Source organism: Hippocampus guttulatus, chromosome 23 (assembly GCF_054856545.1).
Source record: "Hippocampus guttulatus isolate MCC_2025c chromosome 23, RoL_Hgut_1.0, whole genome shotgun sequence".
NCBI lineage: Eukaryota > Metazoa > Chordata > Actinopteri > Syngnathiformes > Syngnathidae > Hippocampus > Hippocampus guttulatus.
The window spans coordinates 3,514,944-3,531,459 of NC_141283.1; the positions used below are offsets into that span (position 1 = coordinate 3,514,944).

Sequence of the window (16,516 nt, forward strand, 5' to 3'; positions counted from 1 at the left end):
TGCTGACGCTCGGTGCTTGTCCCGCCTCCACAGAGAAAGCGGCTCTTCGCTCTCCGGATGACGCGGTGCAGAAGAGAGACATCTCCTCCAGTAGCCAGGGCCTGCTGGAGAAAGAAGCCCTGGGACCCATGCTGCTCGAGGTGAGCGTGTCCAGTAAACCGAATCCCTGTTTAGTTCAGGGGGACACGACTAAATAAAACCACGTGTTGCTCGCATCCAGGCTCTGGATGGCTTCTTCTTCGTGGTGAATCGCGAGGGACGTATCGTCTTTGTCTCAGAGAATGTGATAAGCTACCTGGGCTACCCTCAAGAGGAGCTGATGATGTCCAGCGTCTACAGCATCCTACACGTGGGAGACCACAACGAGTTTGTCCGCAATCTGCTGCCCAAAAGTCTGGGTGAGCGTTCATGAGTTGACATGATTTTGAACGTCCCACCTCGAATGTGTCGTGTACTTCATATTTAATGTCTTCTATACCTGGATCGGGTGATCGAGTGGTTAGCGTGTCGACCTCACAGTGCAAAGGTCGTGGGTACGATCCCGGCTTCCTGTGTGGAGTTTGCATGTTCTCCACGTGCCTGCGTGGGTTTTCTCCGGGTACTCCGGTTTCCTCCCACATTCCAAAAACATGCATGGCTGATTGAACACTCCCAAATTGTCCCGAGGTGTGAGTGTTTGTCTCTGTGTGCCCTGCGATTGGCTGGCAACCGGTTCAGGTTGTCCTCCGCCTACTGCTCCAACACCCCCCGCGACCTTTGTAAGGATAAAGTGCATCGTAAAATGGATGGATGGGTGGATAAACCTGGATTATAATTTGTTTAGGTACAGAGGGTGTCATCACTGTCCAGGAGTCAAATGTTCATTTCCTCATGTCTTTATTATGACATTTTAATTTTTTTTTTCTGGCCCCTGCATCATGAACTTATCGTTTGTGTGCGCGTGCGTGTAGTGAACAGCTCGCCATGGCCTCAGGAGTCCGCCCACAGGAGCAGCCATACCTTCAACTGCCGCATGCTGAAGAGGCCGCCCGACGAGATGGACTCGGAGAACCAGGAGGCCCGGCAGCAGTACGAGATCATGCAGTGCTTCACCGTGTCGCAGCCCCGCACCGCCATGCAGGAGGAGGGCGATGGTGCGTAAACGGCCCAATTGTTTTATTTATTGTTTTTGAATGGATTTTTCTCTTCTATTAATCAGTCACCCTCTTTGTTGATTCAGACGTGCAAAGCTGCTTGATCTGCATCGCCTGCCGGATGCCTCGTGCCCAGCCTGTCAGCACAGAGTCTTTTATCACCAAGCAGGACCCGACAGGTACCATCTTCATCTAGGCCACAGGTGTCAAACTCAAGGCCCGGGGGCCAGATCTGGCCCGCCACATCATTTTATGTGACCCGCGAAAGCAAATCAAAGTTGTCTACTTTCATGATGCTTGCTAAAATCACTCCCAAAATTTCAAATTCTCATTTGTCATAAATAACACTGATACTGTCAGCATTTTCTTGTTCCCAACCCCCTCATTACAGTAACATAAACAATTGGTGAATAAACCGTTATTCTTGACTTCTTTACATGGTTTCTGTCATAACGGCCCTGCAAGGGAAATTGTAACTAAAATCTGGCCTGCGACAAAAATGAGTTTGACACCCATGATCTAGGCCCTTGTATGAAAAACTGAAAATAGCATTAAAGGATTCTTTTATTTTATTTTTTTGGGAGAGGGGTGGCAAAAATCAAAGTGTGTTTTGTCGTTGGTCCTCTCAGGGAAGATCATCTCCATCGAGACCAGTGCTCTGCGGACGACTGGCCGGCCCGGCTGGGAGGACCTAGTCCGGAAGTGCATCTACGCCTTCTTCCAGTCGCAGGGCAAAGAGCCCTCCCATGCCAAAAAGCTGCTACATGAGGGTGAGAGTCCATCCGCTTGAGCCAGTCTTTCTTCTTTACGTCGTTGCAGGCTGGGGTTGCAAAGGGTCGGAAAATGACCGGTAAATCTCGCTTTTCTTTCCGTCGCAAAAATTTGAACAGGGGTGTGTCGACTTTTTAGCCATTTGTTTTGTATTTGTATGAAAGTCAGGATGCTACAAAATGTATTCCCTCAACTGTTTTTAAATTCTCGAACAAGAGCCAGTTTTCAAGTTTAGACATTCTTATTTTAGTGTCCTTAATTTCAAAGGAATGTTTCCGGGTTCCCAGAATTCATAGAAATTTGCAATGCCAATGCTGAGTCCACTTTTTTGTCTGTTGGCGCCCAGTGATGAGCCACGGCACCGCCATCAGCCCGCTGTACCGCTTCGCCTTGAGCGACGGAACGCTGCTCAGCGCTCAGACCCGCTGCAAGTTCTGCTGCCCCCCAAACCCGGACGTTCAGCCCTTCATCATGGGCATTCACACGATTGACAGGTACCGACACTCACCTTTGTGTTTATCTGCCGGATGAACTTTACTGAATATTGCGTCGTCCCCAGGGAACACAACACTGGTAGCTCTCAGGAAAACTCGAACCCCAGCCTTCAGCCAACTCTGGGCAACCTCGCCCAGACGCCCTCGCCGGTCCTCGCCGCCGGCAGCAACTCAAAGCAAACCTCAGGCCCCGCCGCCGCCTCCTCCGCCCCCTCCGCCTCAACGGGGCTTCATCCGGGCAACAGCAGCGTCTCCTCGCAACGACTGAACCCGGCCGCCGGCTACTTGCCGCCCAGCCGGACGCGTCCCCAGCAGGGCAACTGCCCGTCGCCTCTCAGCAGCCCCGCCACAGCCGCCCCTACCTCGTTTATGTCGGGTGCCGTGTCGCGGGCCGGGAGCCCGAGGGTGCCGGGCCTCCACTCGACAGCGGGTGCACTGAACAGACAACACTCTGGCGGCGACGCTAGCAACGCCACCCAGGTCGGGTCAAAAGTATGCTTGTCCAGACAAGCCGGGACCCCCACCGGTTTCTCCTCTTTCCGGCCTGGAGCGGAGGGAGGGGTACAGGACTCTGTCAAAGTCCCCCTGCCCTCTAGCACGCCGTTGGCTCATCTCAGACTTCATCACTCGCTGGACAGCAACGGGACAGGAAGTGACACGAGTGACGTCCACTGCACCTCGTTGCCTCATCCCAAACCTTCTCCCGGTCCTCAGTGTCCCGCCTCCCACAGCACACTGACGGAACGGCACAAGATCTTACATCGACTGCTCCAGGATAGCAGCGACTCACCCACCCCTGCCGCCATCACGACCACCTCCACCACCACCGCCACCACCTCCTCCTCCTCATCCTCATCCTCATCCTCCTCCGCCACTGCCACCACGTGCGAGGACGTCGGCAACAGAAGCGAGGTGGAGATCAAAAAAGAGCCGCCATCCAGTCCCCTGGTGAGCGCGGCGCTGCAGCGCTCGACTTCCAGAGAGCCGCAGGACCATCAGCTGCTGCGCTTTCTGCTCGACACGGACGAGAAGGTGAGAGTAACAATTCCAGCTTCTCTCAAGCGTTTTTTTAAAAAATGTTTTTCTCAATTGTTCGTAGAGTGATATATAGACAGTCTGGCAATTTTTTTTTTTTTACTCCTCCCACACATGAAATGAGATGCAGTTAGCTTGATGCTAACATATCACAGGAAACACCGTAGACATGCAAACACAAATTAGCATACATGTTATGCGGTAATGACACGCCTTCGAACAACTGCTTCTTTAACATACAAGAGCAGCAAGCCATTTTCGTAAGCAATTCTGAATAAGGGATGTCCAATCTTTGCAAACTATTTGCTCTTCTCACCCTGTCTTGGTCCCGACCTCCACCGCAACAAATATCTGCGCACGAATCTGACAGCCACCACTGACTATGTTGACTGCAAGCTAATTTGTCTTTGCAGGATTTGGGAGACCTCCCTCCCCCCTCGGCTCTAAGCCTGCAGACGGTACGAGTGAAGGTGGAGAAGCGAGGCGCCGGGGAGGCGTACGCGGCCGCCGTGGGTGCGGGCCTCGCCTCCAAGACGGCCGGCCCGGCTTGCGTCAGCCCCAAATCGGAGAGACGGCGAGACAGTCGCCGAGACAGCCGGCGAGATAGCCGAGACTCGACGGTAACTTTTTTTTGTCAGCTGACTATGGCTATGATGTTTGGAATTAGCAGTAGCGGTGCAGCGCTAAGAAAAAAAAATGGTGGTTTATTTGGGGGCTTAAATGGATTAGTTGCATTTCGATTCGATCTCCTTAAATTCATTTTCACACAATTCCCCTGTTCACACTCCTGCCGTTTTTCATCCGCCGCATCGTTGCCCTTTCACCCTCTCAGATGTCCAGCGGCGCCTCCGACACAGAGGCCCTGGTCCAGCTGCCCCCTGCCCCTCGAGGCCAGAGTGTGGCCAAGCAAGGTGCCGACGACGCGGCCGCCGCTCCCGCCGCAAGCCCCCAGCTCCACTCTCCGGCCCCCCACACCCCGGGGCAGCTCCAATCCCCGGGGCCTCCGCTGCAGTCTCCGCTGTCACAGCCCCGCTTGCAGTCGCCGTCGCCACAGCTCCACTCGCCGTCGCCCAAGCTCAAGCTGCAGTCGCCCACCCAACTGCAGCCCGGCGGCGGCGGCATGAAGAGGGAACCACCTGGCACTCCGAACAGAGGTAGGCCTTAATTCTGGTGTGGATAATGGGAGGCGGGAGGGGCGGGGGGGTATTCTAGCTGTCAAATATGACAAGAACCAGAGTAGCGTCATGACGGTGAACCTCCGCCAGACCCTCCCGCAATTGCTTCACATTGACAGTCCTCTGTTTGTATTCATTTTGTGAAGCACACTCATCTGAAAACAAAATAAGGACATTCACTCATTTCCTCCTCCCGAGTCACTTCAGTAGACAATATTTATTTGTTGTGAACGATGTAGTCCACTCTATAAAAATACCCATTTCATGAGTAGGAAATGAGTGAACGCTTCCAAATGGCACCCTGCGTGTGTTTCCCCAGCCAGTAATGATGGCGGCCCCGCTTCAGCCTCCAATCTCCAGAATCAGTCGGCCTTCGATTTCTGCAGCCCCCTGACTCCGAGCCAGGTCCAAGGAAAGGGGCAGGGAGACCTCTTCCAGGCCCCCAAAGACAGCGGCAGCCCCTTCCCCGAGGCAGAAATTGTCAACCCATTTAATTCAAGCACTGGTATGTAATTTGACACATGTAGTCTCTCACTGGGAGGAACGGAAACCCCCCCCCCCCCCAAAAAAACAATGAAGTGGATCTCAAGTTGCATGCACGGGATCACTGTGAGGCAGATGTGCATTCTGTCACCTCCATGTGGAGCAACAACAATAACCGGGCGCTCATTTGCACCTCGGTGTTGACAGCGGCAGCCTCGCTAATGATAAACGAGGTTTGCGTTGCCTCAAACCAAACAGACGATTACGGCGCATGCAAAACATCAAATGCAATGTTTTGTGATGTATATAAAAAAAATAAACGAGCAATTTTCCCCACCATTAATGTGGCCTTTACTGCTCCCCCCCAAAAAATTATTTAAGAGGAAAAGTACAATTAAACTGAGAAAATGTGTTTGCACAAGTGTGCACATCCCACCAATCACATTCTCAGTCTTAATTTGCCGTGAATATATACATATATAGAACAAAAAAAAATAACAATGCAGCTTTAGAATCTCCTTATTTCTTCTTGGCTTTTAAAATTTTGTTCGCAGTACCTGTAAAAAAAAAACGAGAGAGAAAAAAGTCAATTTAAAAAGTGTATACCTACTTTGGACCACCCCTGTTTATGGTTGCCCCTTTCCAACTTTGTTGCTTCACCCACTCAGGCCCGACCAAGTTGGACTTGGCTGACTCGCAGTTCCAGCCTCTTTCTCTGTCAGACTCGTTGTCCTTCGATGCCCTGGGAACGCCGTTGCAAGCGCCCCTCACCTCGCCCCAAGAGTGAGCATCACACACGCGCACGCAATAAAGCAGTGGCAATGCATGGACATTGTTTTCAGTGCCACCCGCAAGTACGGTGACGCCCCGCTGTTGACAACAATTATGAAAACATCTAAACGCATTGTTGTTCTTGAGCAGGCAGCGCGTACCCTGTACGCTGGATGAAGTCCTGGGTCCGCCGCCCACGCCCGAGGCCCGGAATGACGAGAAGGCTCTGCTCGAGCAGCTGGTTTCCTTCCTCAGCGGCACTGATGAAAGTGAACTGGCCGAGTTAGACAAAGCCCTGGGCATTGATAAGCTGGTGCAGGTGCGGAGTGTCTGACTGTATGCCTTGGAATGTTATTCACAGCGTTTCACTGCCCCCCACCCCCCATTTTGTTTTATTTTCCAGCCATATTTCAAAATGGATTAAATGTAGTCTGTTCCTCAACATTTTACACACAACTCCGGATGGATGGAAGCTCATATTTCTGAAATACACTAATGTGCCACAAGATGGCGCCAAAGACGTACAGTAGAAGGTCCAAGAAAGTATGAAGCAGTTGTCTATGTCAGGAAGGAGCCTAGGTTGCTCCCGAGAGTGTTTGCCACGTCTGCATGTTTATTTACATTTAAGGAAAGTACATCTTTCTTCCAAAAAACCCCAGTGAAGAGCAAGTGGGTTTCTGTATTTGGTGCACACATTTGAGAGATTAAAAATCATTGATTGCATTTTTTTTTTTGCATTAGTCTGGAACCGACAAAAATCCGGATGAAATATGAAACACTGTGAATGCTTTCTGCTTGCACACAAATTGCACCGTTCTCAAGTGGTCTCATGGTTCCTGACATCTCTGCTTGACTTGTCCCCCCCCTACAGGGTGGCTGCTATGACCTCATGCCCCAAAGCTTCCCAACTCAGCAAGTCACCGCCACCGGACTTTCTCTGGACCCCAAGCTGCCCTCCTACACCTCCCAGTTCACGCCGCCCGCTCAGTTTCCGGCCGAGCTGGCCACCGTGGGGCAGCAGCAGGCGCTGGGCTACGGGGCCGCAAGGGGGACGTTCCTCGGCGGGGCGCCCGCGGCCGTGGCGGGTCTCCGGCCGGGCATGAGCCGTCCTCCGCAAGGGATGGGCCCCCAACCGAGACTGCCACCCAACCAGCTCCGGCTGCAACTCCAGCAAAGACTGCAGGGTCCTCAGCAGGTGAGAGCAAAGACGCAATTCACATTTTGGGACTTAGATGGGTACGTACAGAGTGTATGCAGGCCTAATTGACCTCCTCTTTTCTGTCCCTCCTAAGGTCCTTTAATTATCCTGTCCATGTCTGATATCTCTCCTTTCCCTTCCATCCTTAGCTCCAGAACCGTCTGGCACTGAATACGTTCCCTGGAGGAGGAGGAGGAGGAGTAGGAGGAGGCCAGCACATGAACATGGCCGTTCGTCTGGGGGCACCGCAACCTCAAATTCCTTCACAGGTGAGCCACCTGTGCAGCCATTTGCCTTTTGAACGTGACTTCTGCACTTCTCAATACTGCAAGTTGTTACACTGTATGGAGGTGCAGCTCCTGGAAGTAGAAGAGTGTACCAACTTTGATTTTATTTTTTTATTTAACTCATTAGCACATTACAACAAAAGATAAGGGCTTTCCAACATTTTCCCTGATTTTCCTCTCAGTTGTATTTTTTTTTAATCTGTGGCTGGAATTTCATTCTGCCAAATATTAGAATCTCATTTTGACCTAAAAAAAAAAAATCCATATCGACCAACATACATTACACACAGTTTGGATTTTTTTTTCCTTTTTTTTTTTTTTTTTTTTTTTTGGTATTTGATAAATAATTACACAAGAAACTGGAGTCCTGTATTACATAACAAAAACTCTGAAAATGTTTATTTTTTTTTCAATTAGGAAGAATTGGCTTTGTGAAAACAATTTTCAATGAATCTTGACTTTGACCATATTTTAATTTAAGCAGCAACATCTTTTTCTGTCGTTCAATACAAACAGTGGCACTCAATGTTAAAGTGTAGATTTTTGGTGAAGTTAGTTTGCAATGACCAAATTGATTCAGGAATGACTGTTTCATATCTATTGATTGGAACTTAAAAAAAAAGTATGACCTCCTTTTGTGTTCATGTTTAACAAAGGAGAGGTCTTAAACCTTAAACCTTTGTCTTCGGTCCCCAGCCGCCATTAAACGCTCAGATGCTGGCTCAGCGTCAGAGGGAGCTGTACAGCATCCAGCACCGCCAGCGTCAGCTTTTCCAGCAGAAGGTCATGCTGATGAGACAGAACATGGCCTCCGCCGCCCCCATGGGGGGCACCGGCTTTGCCGCCCCGCCCGCAGTCGTCGCCAGGGTCCCGAAAGGGGCCAACAATAACAACAACGCGTCGGCGCCTCAGCAGCAAGCGCAGTTCAACTTCACTGCTGGCTACATCCCGGTTTCGGGGAACCCTCCTACCTCACCCGGTCAATTCAGTGGCCCCATGCCGGGAGGGGCGCCCATCCCCGGGAGCCCCCTGGACGGCAAACTGAATAGCCAGGCAACGTTGCTAGGCGGCGTGCAGGCTCCTCCCTTCGGTGGCGGCTCCCCGATGCAGCAGTTTGGGGGCGCAGGTGAGTACAAACACCCATTCAAAATGATCATCCTCATATTTACGGTTAGATTTGAAATTTTCCCAGAAATGCATTTTTAGTTATGCCATACAGCGTAGTCATGACATGGCCACATTCTGGATTTTTTTGGGGGGGCAATTTGACGAACTAAAATACAAAATTCACAAAAATCCAATTTACAATTATTCCCCCCCTATGAAAAAATGTTAATGACAATATTGAGAAAAATTGTATGTATTTGAGCAACGCTTTTCTGGTTTTTGCTTCATTTCTTCCAAATCCAAACAAGCTTTGAAATGGGAAGACACGGAACTATGGGAGCCACAAAAAAATTCTATGCAAAAAGAAAAAAAAGCTGTCCTGACAACTAAATTCTAATAAATGGAAAAATGGCCCAGCCCAAATATAGATAAAATATGACCATTTACTTTGACTTCCCTGCAGCCATGGCCCAGCTGGACCCGCCTTTTCCTCCTGAGATCAGACCCACCAGTCCACTGTTGTCGCCTCAGAACTCCACTTCCCAGAGTCCTCTGCTCCAACAATCTCCACCCCCTGGCTACCAGTCTCCAGATATGAAGAGCTGGCAGCAGGCCAGCAACAGGTGAGCGTTGTAGAAATACTGCCGAGATGTTGTAATTATTACCCCCTCCTCATGTTTTACCACCTGCAGAAACTGCAATGCGTTTATTTTTGCTGGTTCTGTGTGTGTCACAGCCTGTTCAGTCCGTCATCGCAGCACGGCGGGGGAGGGACGTTTGGCCAGCAGGGAGTGTACAACAACATGAGCATCACAGTGTCCATGGCGGGGGGCTCGGCCGGCGTGGGCTCCTTACCTTCCTTGGGGCAGCCTGTCGGCGGCCTGAACAGCAGCGGCGGCGGCGGCGTAGGCCCGCTGTGTGGCGACCAGCAGGTCGGAAACAAATAACGGGAATGATTTTCTACTATTATGAAATATTTTCCTCTTCCTGAACAAAACACGACTTCCAGGGGATTTAAAAAAATATATATTTCATTTGTCTTGAATTTAAAACCTAAATACAACTGAGCTCTGCCTGGGCAGTGATTCTTCTGCCTACCACTAGGGGGAGCCTGCGCAGCCTGAAAAATCACTTGTGCGTTATGTCCATATGTAAGCATGTTTTTCCCCGTGTGCAGGTTCAGCAGTTGCAGCAGGTGCAAGTGTTCGCCGACGTCCAATGCACCGTCAACCTGGTGGGTGGCGACTCGTATCTGAGTCAGGGTTCCATAGCAGCCGCCGCCCAGAAGGGTTCCGGACCCCCGCAGGGCCCCCAGACCAGCCAGGCCCAGCAGAAGAGCCTTCTCCAGCAGCTGCTCACCGAGTGATCCTCGTAGCCACCTCAAACCGTCAGCAGACAGACCACCACTCCCACTTGACTCGTACGCCTCCTCTGGACTCGTGACAGCCTCACCTAACTTCAGGATGGATGGACGGCATCTGGCCGCGGAGGGCGCCGGCGAGCTGCCTGTCTGACAACCTGTCTGTCTGCCTCAGCCTATTGAATAGGCAGTGTTGTCTTTGCTGCTCATCAACCCCCAACCCCAGCGATCACCCACCACCTGCTTCCTGGTTTCTGTCCAATCAGGACACGGGAGTACCTCGGAGGGGCGGTGCCCCCATCGTCTGGGCTTTTCCGTTCGCTTTTCCGGGAATGTGACGACGGAAGCTCGGTATCAGCTGGTTCTGCGACGCTCATCTACACAGTGCCTGGTGGAAGTTTGAGCTTCTTCTCTTTCGTTTTTCTTCTTCCACACACGCGATTATTCGATTTTTAATTTTTTATGTTTTTCTCGTTGTCGCTCTGCTCTCTTCAGCATCGTCATTTCGATCTGACAACAGCCCGCAAAGGGCACGGTGACGATTCTAAGGATGGGAGACAGATGGGATGCTGCTCACATTTTATTTTGAAACTCTTTACTCTCTTTTTTCTTTTTTTTGTATTGAGTATTAAAGACAAAACCCGTGAGAAACTGTTGGGATCATTTATCAGTCGCGTGTTTATTAGCCCTCACCTCAGCAGCTGTGAATATGAGGCCGGCTCGGCCTCCCCTCTCTCTTTTGATTCTCTCATTTTCTATCCCGCGCTAACTTGGCCTATCAGTGTTGTTTGCCACGCTGGTGTGTGTGTGGCGTTGTACAGTACAGAAGGAAGGACATTAAAGGGTGACCCATGACAAAAAGAAAAGTGGAAAATGCCCCTTTCACGCAGTGCCGGCAAGTCGAAGCAAGGACACAAGTTTCTTTTTATGTTTGCCTGATTTGACTGCCCTCTTAAGGACTCTCGATGTAACACGGATTAATCAAGATGGCGACAAACATGCTCTCGATGCAAAAATTGTCCCAAATTTTTATTTATTTCCCTGAATACGGCACGAACATTCAGCCACCGTTTTATAAACTCAACAAGCTATCCTGGCACCATCCCTTTCACGCGGTGCTGACAAGGCAAAATAAGCCCCGGTGCTATGACATTTGACTAAATCCGGCACCAGTAATGGAATTCAGACTTCCTGTTTGGTATTGACCAAAGCAGCTTTCTTTGGTCCTTCCTTAGTGTAAAAGGGGTAATAAACAAAACGGCTATTCACGTCTCGCGGGTGTTTTAGCACCGGTTCTTCTCTTTTGTTTTGTTTTTTGTTTTTTTTCCCTGAATCCGGCACAAGCACTTGAGCCCTATTTTACCGACCCAAGATGGCCACCGGCTCCGTGTGAAAGGGGGCTATAAATGCAACAGTTATCAGAGTCATACCGTACTGATATTTAAACAAAAAAAAAAATATTGCATCGGAGGAGGAAGTAGTTCCCTGCCCCTCAAAAAAAATGTGAAGAACTTCATGCAAAATGTTTAAATATACCCCAACCCTACGTGGCTGTTTTTGTAGTTTTAAAGCCTTCAAGGAAGCACTTCAGGTGCGTATTTTTGAGGTCGTAATCGGCGGCAAACATTCTCTCACGCGCCGGCCAAACCGGTTTGTTTATGATCTTTTCACGCCCTGGGTATTCACATCCTGCACTTCAGACTCCCTTAAAATTGAACGCCACCATCATGAGATGTCATTCCGCGCCCTACCTCAGAGCACTTTTATGTTACTTGGATTTTCTTACGATTACCTCATCCTCCTCTTTACCAGACGCGCATGGCGCCTGGTTTTCGGACCTCGTTTCACACTGTGAACTCAGCAGTTTCTTCTTCGGTTATTTTGTTTTTATTTAAAAAAAATTTTTTATACAGTTTTTATTTTTTATATTCTGGTAATGCAGTCTCGAGCTAGCAAAACCGCAACATGCTCTTTTAGCACAACTTTAGAGACGATTTTGAGTTGTTTTTTTTTCCTTTTGACGACCATTTCTTCACTTTGCCGAATTTTTCTATTTGAACCACTATGTGGACAAAAGTATTGGGCCAGGCCGGAAAAACTGTGTCCCAATACTTTTGTCCAAATAGCACAGGGGTGGGATAAGGGTCCTAAAATTGGTTCGTAAAGATGCTGTTATTTTTTCTTAATCATTGTCATTTAAAAAAGTAAATATTAGTCAAAACTATTTTATATAGTCCATCCAGAAAGTATTCAGTATTCTAAAATCCATTTTTTAAAAAAAAAATCGTCAAAGATTTTACTCACAACATCCCAAAATGACAATGTGAAATGTGTTTAAGTTTTATTTATTTTTTTTAGGCTGATGCCAATTTCGATATTTGGTCGAATAAAATTCAAATGTTTACACTATATTCTCTATTTTTACAATATTTTAACTTTAAGAGATAAAAAAATCGGCCAAATTTTTTTTTTGGACTTTCTTTTCATGGATGTCATTGTATTGGTCTTAGGCTATAATGTGTTATGCTTTAAAAAAAAGTATTTAAATTAAAAGAGTCGTGCCCCATTTAAAAACAAAAACTTGCAAATTTCATGTTGTTGCAGGATGTTGTGTATAAAATTTGGGGGGCAAAATTAGTTTTTTTTTCTCATTTACTAAAATGTGCAAAGTGAAGATGTGAATGCTTTCATTAATTTACGTATCATTATTAAATTATTGGTTAATTCTCATGATTTTAAAATTTGAAAAAAAAATTGGAACAATGAGAATGAAATATTTAATCAGGCATGTAAATTTGAGCTTTTTTTTTTGTTTGTTTGTTTGTTTGAAATGAGTCCAAAAGTGTGCCCACCCCTGATGATAGCGTTTGCATCTTTCGTGTCTTCTCTTTTGGTTTGGCGTTGAAACTTCCCATATCCGATGTTCCCATGTCGTTAAAAAAAAAAAAAAAAAAGGTATTGTGGGCGTACACACAGCTCGGAAGAACCATTTTGTTTTTGTTGAATTTGTTTCTTTCTGACACATGCAAAGTGAGAGAATGTTTATTAATATATATAATCTATATATTTTTTTTAAATATTTGTCCTGCGTCCAGTCCCTTGGGTGATGTATTTTCCTGCAGGGATGATGGATCCTTTCCTCTATTCACTCCACACTACAAAAAAAAAAAAAAAAAGACAAAAAACAAAAGATAAAAAACTAGAGATGCACATTGAAATTCCGGATGTTATGCAACAGCTGCTCAGTGGAAAGGCCTCCACCCTTCCTCTTCCTCCTCCTAGTCGGCAGGTACAGGCTTTTTTTGTTAACACGGTGTACATAGACAAATGTGAATAATAATAATAGTAAGGAGGATCATCATCAAGACAAGTTTGTGGTAAATAACTACTTGCCTCTGTCCTTTTTTTTCTTTTCTTTTTTTTAAAAGATTTTCTACTTTTTATTTTTCAGATTCTTTCGGTGATGATGATGATGCGTATGTATATGACTATCAGTGCGTGTGATGAATACTGTATATTATTATTATTATTATTATTATGATGGATCTTCTCCTTTCCTGCTCCACGTATCTGATGCCAGAGAATGGTTTCTATAGCGACTGCTGAATGTGATTTTTACAGAGCGACGAGCAGTGTGGACTGGCTTTGTTTTTATTTGTCATCGTCGTCGTACGGGTTCTTTTAAAAGAGAAAAAAAGGCCATATTGTATTTCTCTCTCTCTCTCTCTCTCTCTTTTTCTCTCTCATTGTCATAGCGGACATGGGATGGTGGAGCCTCGGCATTGTGGAGAAACCACCACCAGAACCCCCCTGCCCCCCTTCTAAATGTCCAAAGCCTCAAAAGATCTTGTATGCAAACCTCATTACGATGTTAGCGTCCCCTGTCATTTAACAGAAGCGGCCCAAAGTCAACATTACCTATGCACCTTTTTGCCATAGGAAAGAAAGGGTGTTTAAAAAAACTCACTGGAATTAGCCTCAATCCATCCATCCATCTATTTGCTAATCCGCATATCCTAAGGGTCGTGGGGGTGCTGGAGCCTATCCTAGCTGTCTTCTGGCAGTAGGCGGGGGGGGACACCCTGAACTGGTCGCCGGCCAATCGTTGAGCACACAGAGACGAGCAGCCATTCACGTTTGCAATTACACCTCAGGAGTGTTCCATTTACCTGCCATGCATGTTTTTGGAATGTGGGAGGAAACCGGATTACCCGGAGAAAACCCACACAGGCACAGGGAGAACATGCAAACTCCACACAGGAAGGCCGGAGCCGGGATCGAACCCGGTACCGCTGCACTGTGGACTTGCTAACCAGTCACCCACCATGTTGCCCGAGCCACAATCCGTTCACGTCAATTCACAAGCGTTAGCATTTTGCTTGCCTTAGTTCCAAAAAATCCAAACCTTGTTTTTGCAGTCATGACAAATTGGGAAAATTTTTAATTTGGGCTTCTTTTTTTTTAAATAATCCAAAAAATTTCGCTAAAATAATACAAAAAACAAGATACATGCCTAGCAGTGGGTAGCGGAATTGAGAGCAATTTAAAATTGTAGCAAAAAAAGGATGATTACGATTGCTTTATCAAATTTTATTTTTTCCATCGTTGCCAACCTCATTGCAAAAACAAAAATAATTCTGATTTCAAAACCAGCAATGTTTTAAATCATTAGTCAAAGTACTGGTGGAAAAAAATGCTGGTTAGCACGAACTTCATGTTTTTGCGACTGACAATTCAAATATCGGCAAAAAAAAAACACGAAAAGCCACATTTGAAGCTGTTTTTTGTTCCTATTTTGAACAACTGATTTTTAAAACAATTTTTTTACCTTTTAGATTTTAAAAACATCGACATGTTTAGCACTGGAAAATATTTTCAATAATTTGCAAAAAAAGAGACCATTACCATTGCTATTCACAATTTACCCGTCTTTGCGAAACATATATGCAAATATCATCCCCCTAAAATGTATCCAGGTTTTGTGAACATTTTGTATTTATCAGAAAAGAAACAAACATTTTTCTTTGTATTTGAGGCTGTTAAAAAATTAACAATACATGATTAGCATTGTACAGCAACATATTTAACAATTTGTCAAGCTGTCGCAAAAAAATACGTTTTGCCTTTGCCAAACATTTATGCAAAAATCATCAAAAAAAAAACATGTCTCACCTACATTTGTTTCTGTACCAAAAACGTTTTTTCTTGATGTTTCAAATTCAAAATCATAGTGATGGAAATAGTTCCTTCTCATTGGACAGCTACATTTTAAACAATCTGGTAGAATTAATCCTCGATCAGCTTCATTTTTTTTTGTTCCCCGCTCAAACTCTCAGAACATTCCAGATAACACGTTTCTTGGCGGTGTTCAGGCACCAATCTACTGTTGAGCTTCTCTCGGCCGTTTTTCTTTTCGTCAACTCACTTTTCGTGTACAGTTTTTATACATATTAGGAAAAAATAATGGTCTGGTCTGGATTTTGGTGGCATTTTCTCCGCTTTCAAGCGCCGAGGTTCCACTTTCTCCCCTTGTACAAATTAATATAAATAAATATATTTGAGATATAAATATATGATACATTTTACTTTTTTTTGTGATATGACCCCCATGTAAGGTTTGGTTGTAAAGAAGAGGCACGGGAACAGCTACAATATGACAAGTGACAGTATGCATGTTGGGAGTTTTTCTGTCTTTCTCACCCACCATTTTTTTTTTTTTTTTTTACAATCCGCGTCCACCACCACCAATCTGTTCAGGTGTGATTTGAAAAACAAACAACAAAAAAGTATCTCTTTTTTATTTTTTGGGGTGTTCTAGACAATCAGTGTGGGCCGCCTCAGTGCCCCTTTCCCTCTCCCTCTTCTTGTTGGACTCATTTGTGAAAAAAAACAAAAAAACAACAACAAAAACTCTGCTGGAACTTTTTTTTTTTTGTCTGTGGCTGCTCAAGTTTACACACACTAAAGAAAGACACACTTGTCGAGTACACACGAAACACCTCGTGCATCATTTTTTGATCCCTTGCTATTTTTAAAAGACAATTCTTATGAATGTTTTCGTTATTCGTGACTCTTGTTTTGCTCCTACTCTGAGGTTGAGGACATGATTTTTTTTTTTTTTTTTTTGACTAACAAATCTATAACATCTGAATATGAATGTGGGAATGCAACACATTGCAATAAAAGCACCATTTAAAATGCAGCCACTATTTGGTGTGTGTGATTTAACTGAATGTTATTCACCGGACTTCAGGAGACATGCCCATGTTTAAAAAAAAAACATCCAAAAAATGTATTTCTATCTGGATGGATTGAATTTGCAGTTGATTTGAATATTTTTTATTTTTTAAACCAATGTGTTTCTACTCCACAGGGCCATCCCGAACAATTTAGGAGTAAAAGGCAGGTGAGTGGTGGTGAAGCATACGATCTGTTATCTGTTTGTAGTATTTAAAAATATGCTTGTTTTCCCCTTCTATAAACCTGAGTGAATCTGTTTGAATACTATGAGTTTTATTTGATATGTATACAGTTGCGTGTGTGTGTGTGCATACATAAACAGTATACGTCTGTCTGTTATAACTCGCAACACACGTGAATCCAGGCTTGTATTAGAACATGTAGCCACAAGATGCCAGCAAAGCCTTTCCAGTGGTCCTTTCCCCGCTCTAACACTTAAAAGTACACGCTTAACAGTTTATT

At 45.9% G+C, this 16,516-nt stretch overlaps 1 protein-coding gene across 1 annotated transcript in view; it reads left to right on the top strand.

The window, feature by feature from the left end:
• LOC147185762 (nuclear receptor coactivator 1-like) overlaps window positions 1-16,016 on the top strand; it is a 28,856-nt gene extending 12,840 nt beyond the window's left edge. The window contains exons 5-22 of the mRNA XM_086104373.1: window positions 34-140; window positions 221-398; window positions 951-1,133; window positions 1,220-1,312; window positions 1,763-1,903; window positions 2,251-2,398; window positions 2,464-3,430; window positions 3,847-4,053; window positions 4,266-4,587; window positions 4,928-5,113; window positions 5,760-5,874; window positions 6,013-6,181; window positions 6,734-7,057; window positions 7,210-7,329; window positions 8,044-8,473; window positions 8,918-9,077; window positions 9,191-9,386; window positions 9,632-16,016. Coding sequence (XP_085960499.1) covers window positions 34-140; window positions 221-398; window positions 951-1,133; window positions 1,220-1,312; window positions 1,763-1,903; window positions 2,251-2,398; window positions 2,464-3,430; window positions 3,847-4,053; window positions 4,266-4,587; window positions 4,928-5,113; window positions 5,760-5,874; window positions 6,013-6,181; window positions 6,734-7,057; window positions 7,210-7,329; window positions 8,044-8,473; window positions 8,918-9,077; window positions 9,191-9,386; window positions 9,632-9,820 — 4,235 coding nt within the window. The 3' untranslated portion in view covers window positions 9,821-16,016. The remainder of the gene's footprint in view (window positions 1-33; window positions 141-220; window positions 399-950; window positions 1,134-1,219; window positions 1,313-1,762; window positions 1,904-2,250; window positions 2,399-2,463; window positions 3,431-3,846; window positions 4,054-4,265; window positions 4,588-4,927; window positions 5,114-5,759; window positions 5,875-6,012; window positions 6,182-6,733; window positions 7,058-7,209; window positions 7,330-8,043; window positions 8,474-8,917; window positions 9,078-9,190; window positions 9,387-9,631) is intronic.
• The last annotated feature ends 500 nt before the right edge of the window (window positions 16,017-16,516 follow it).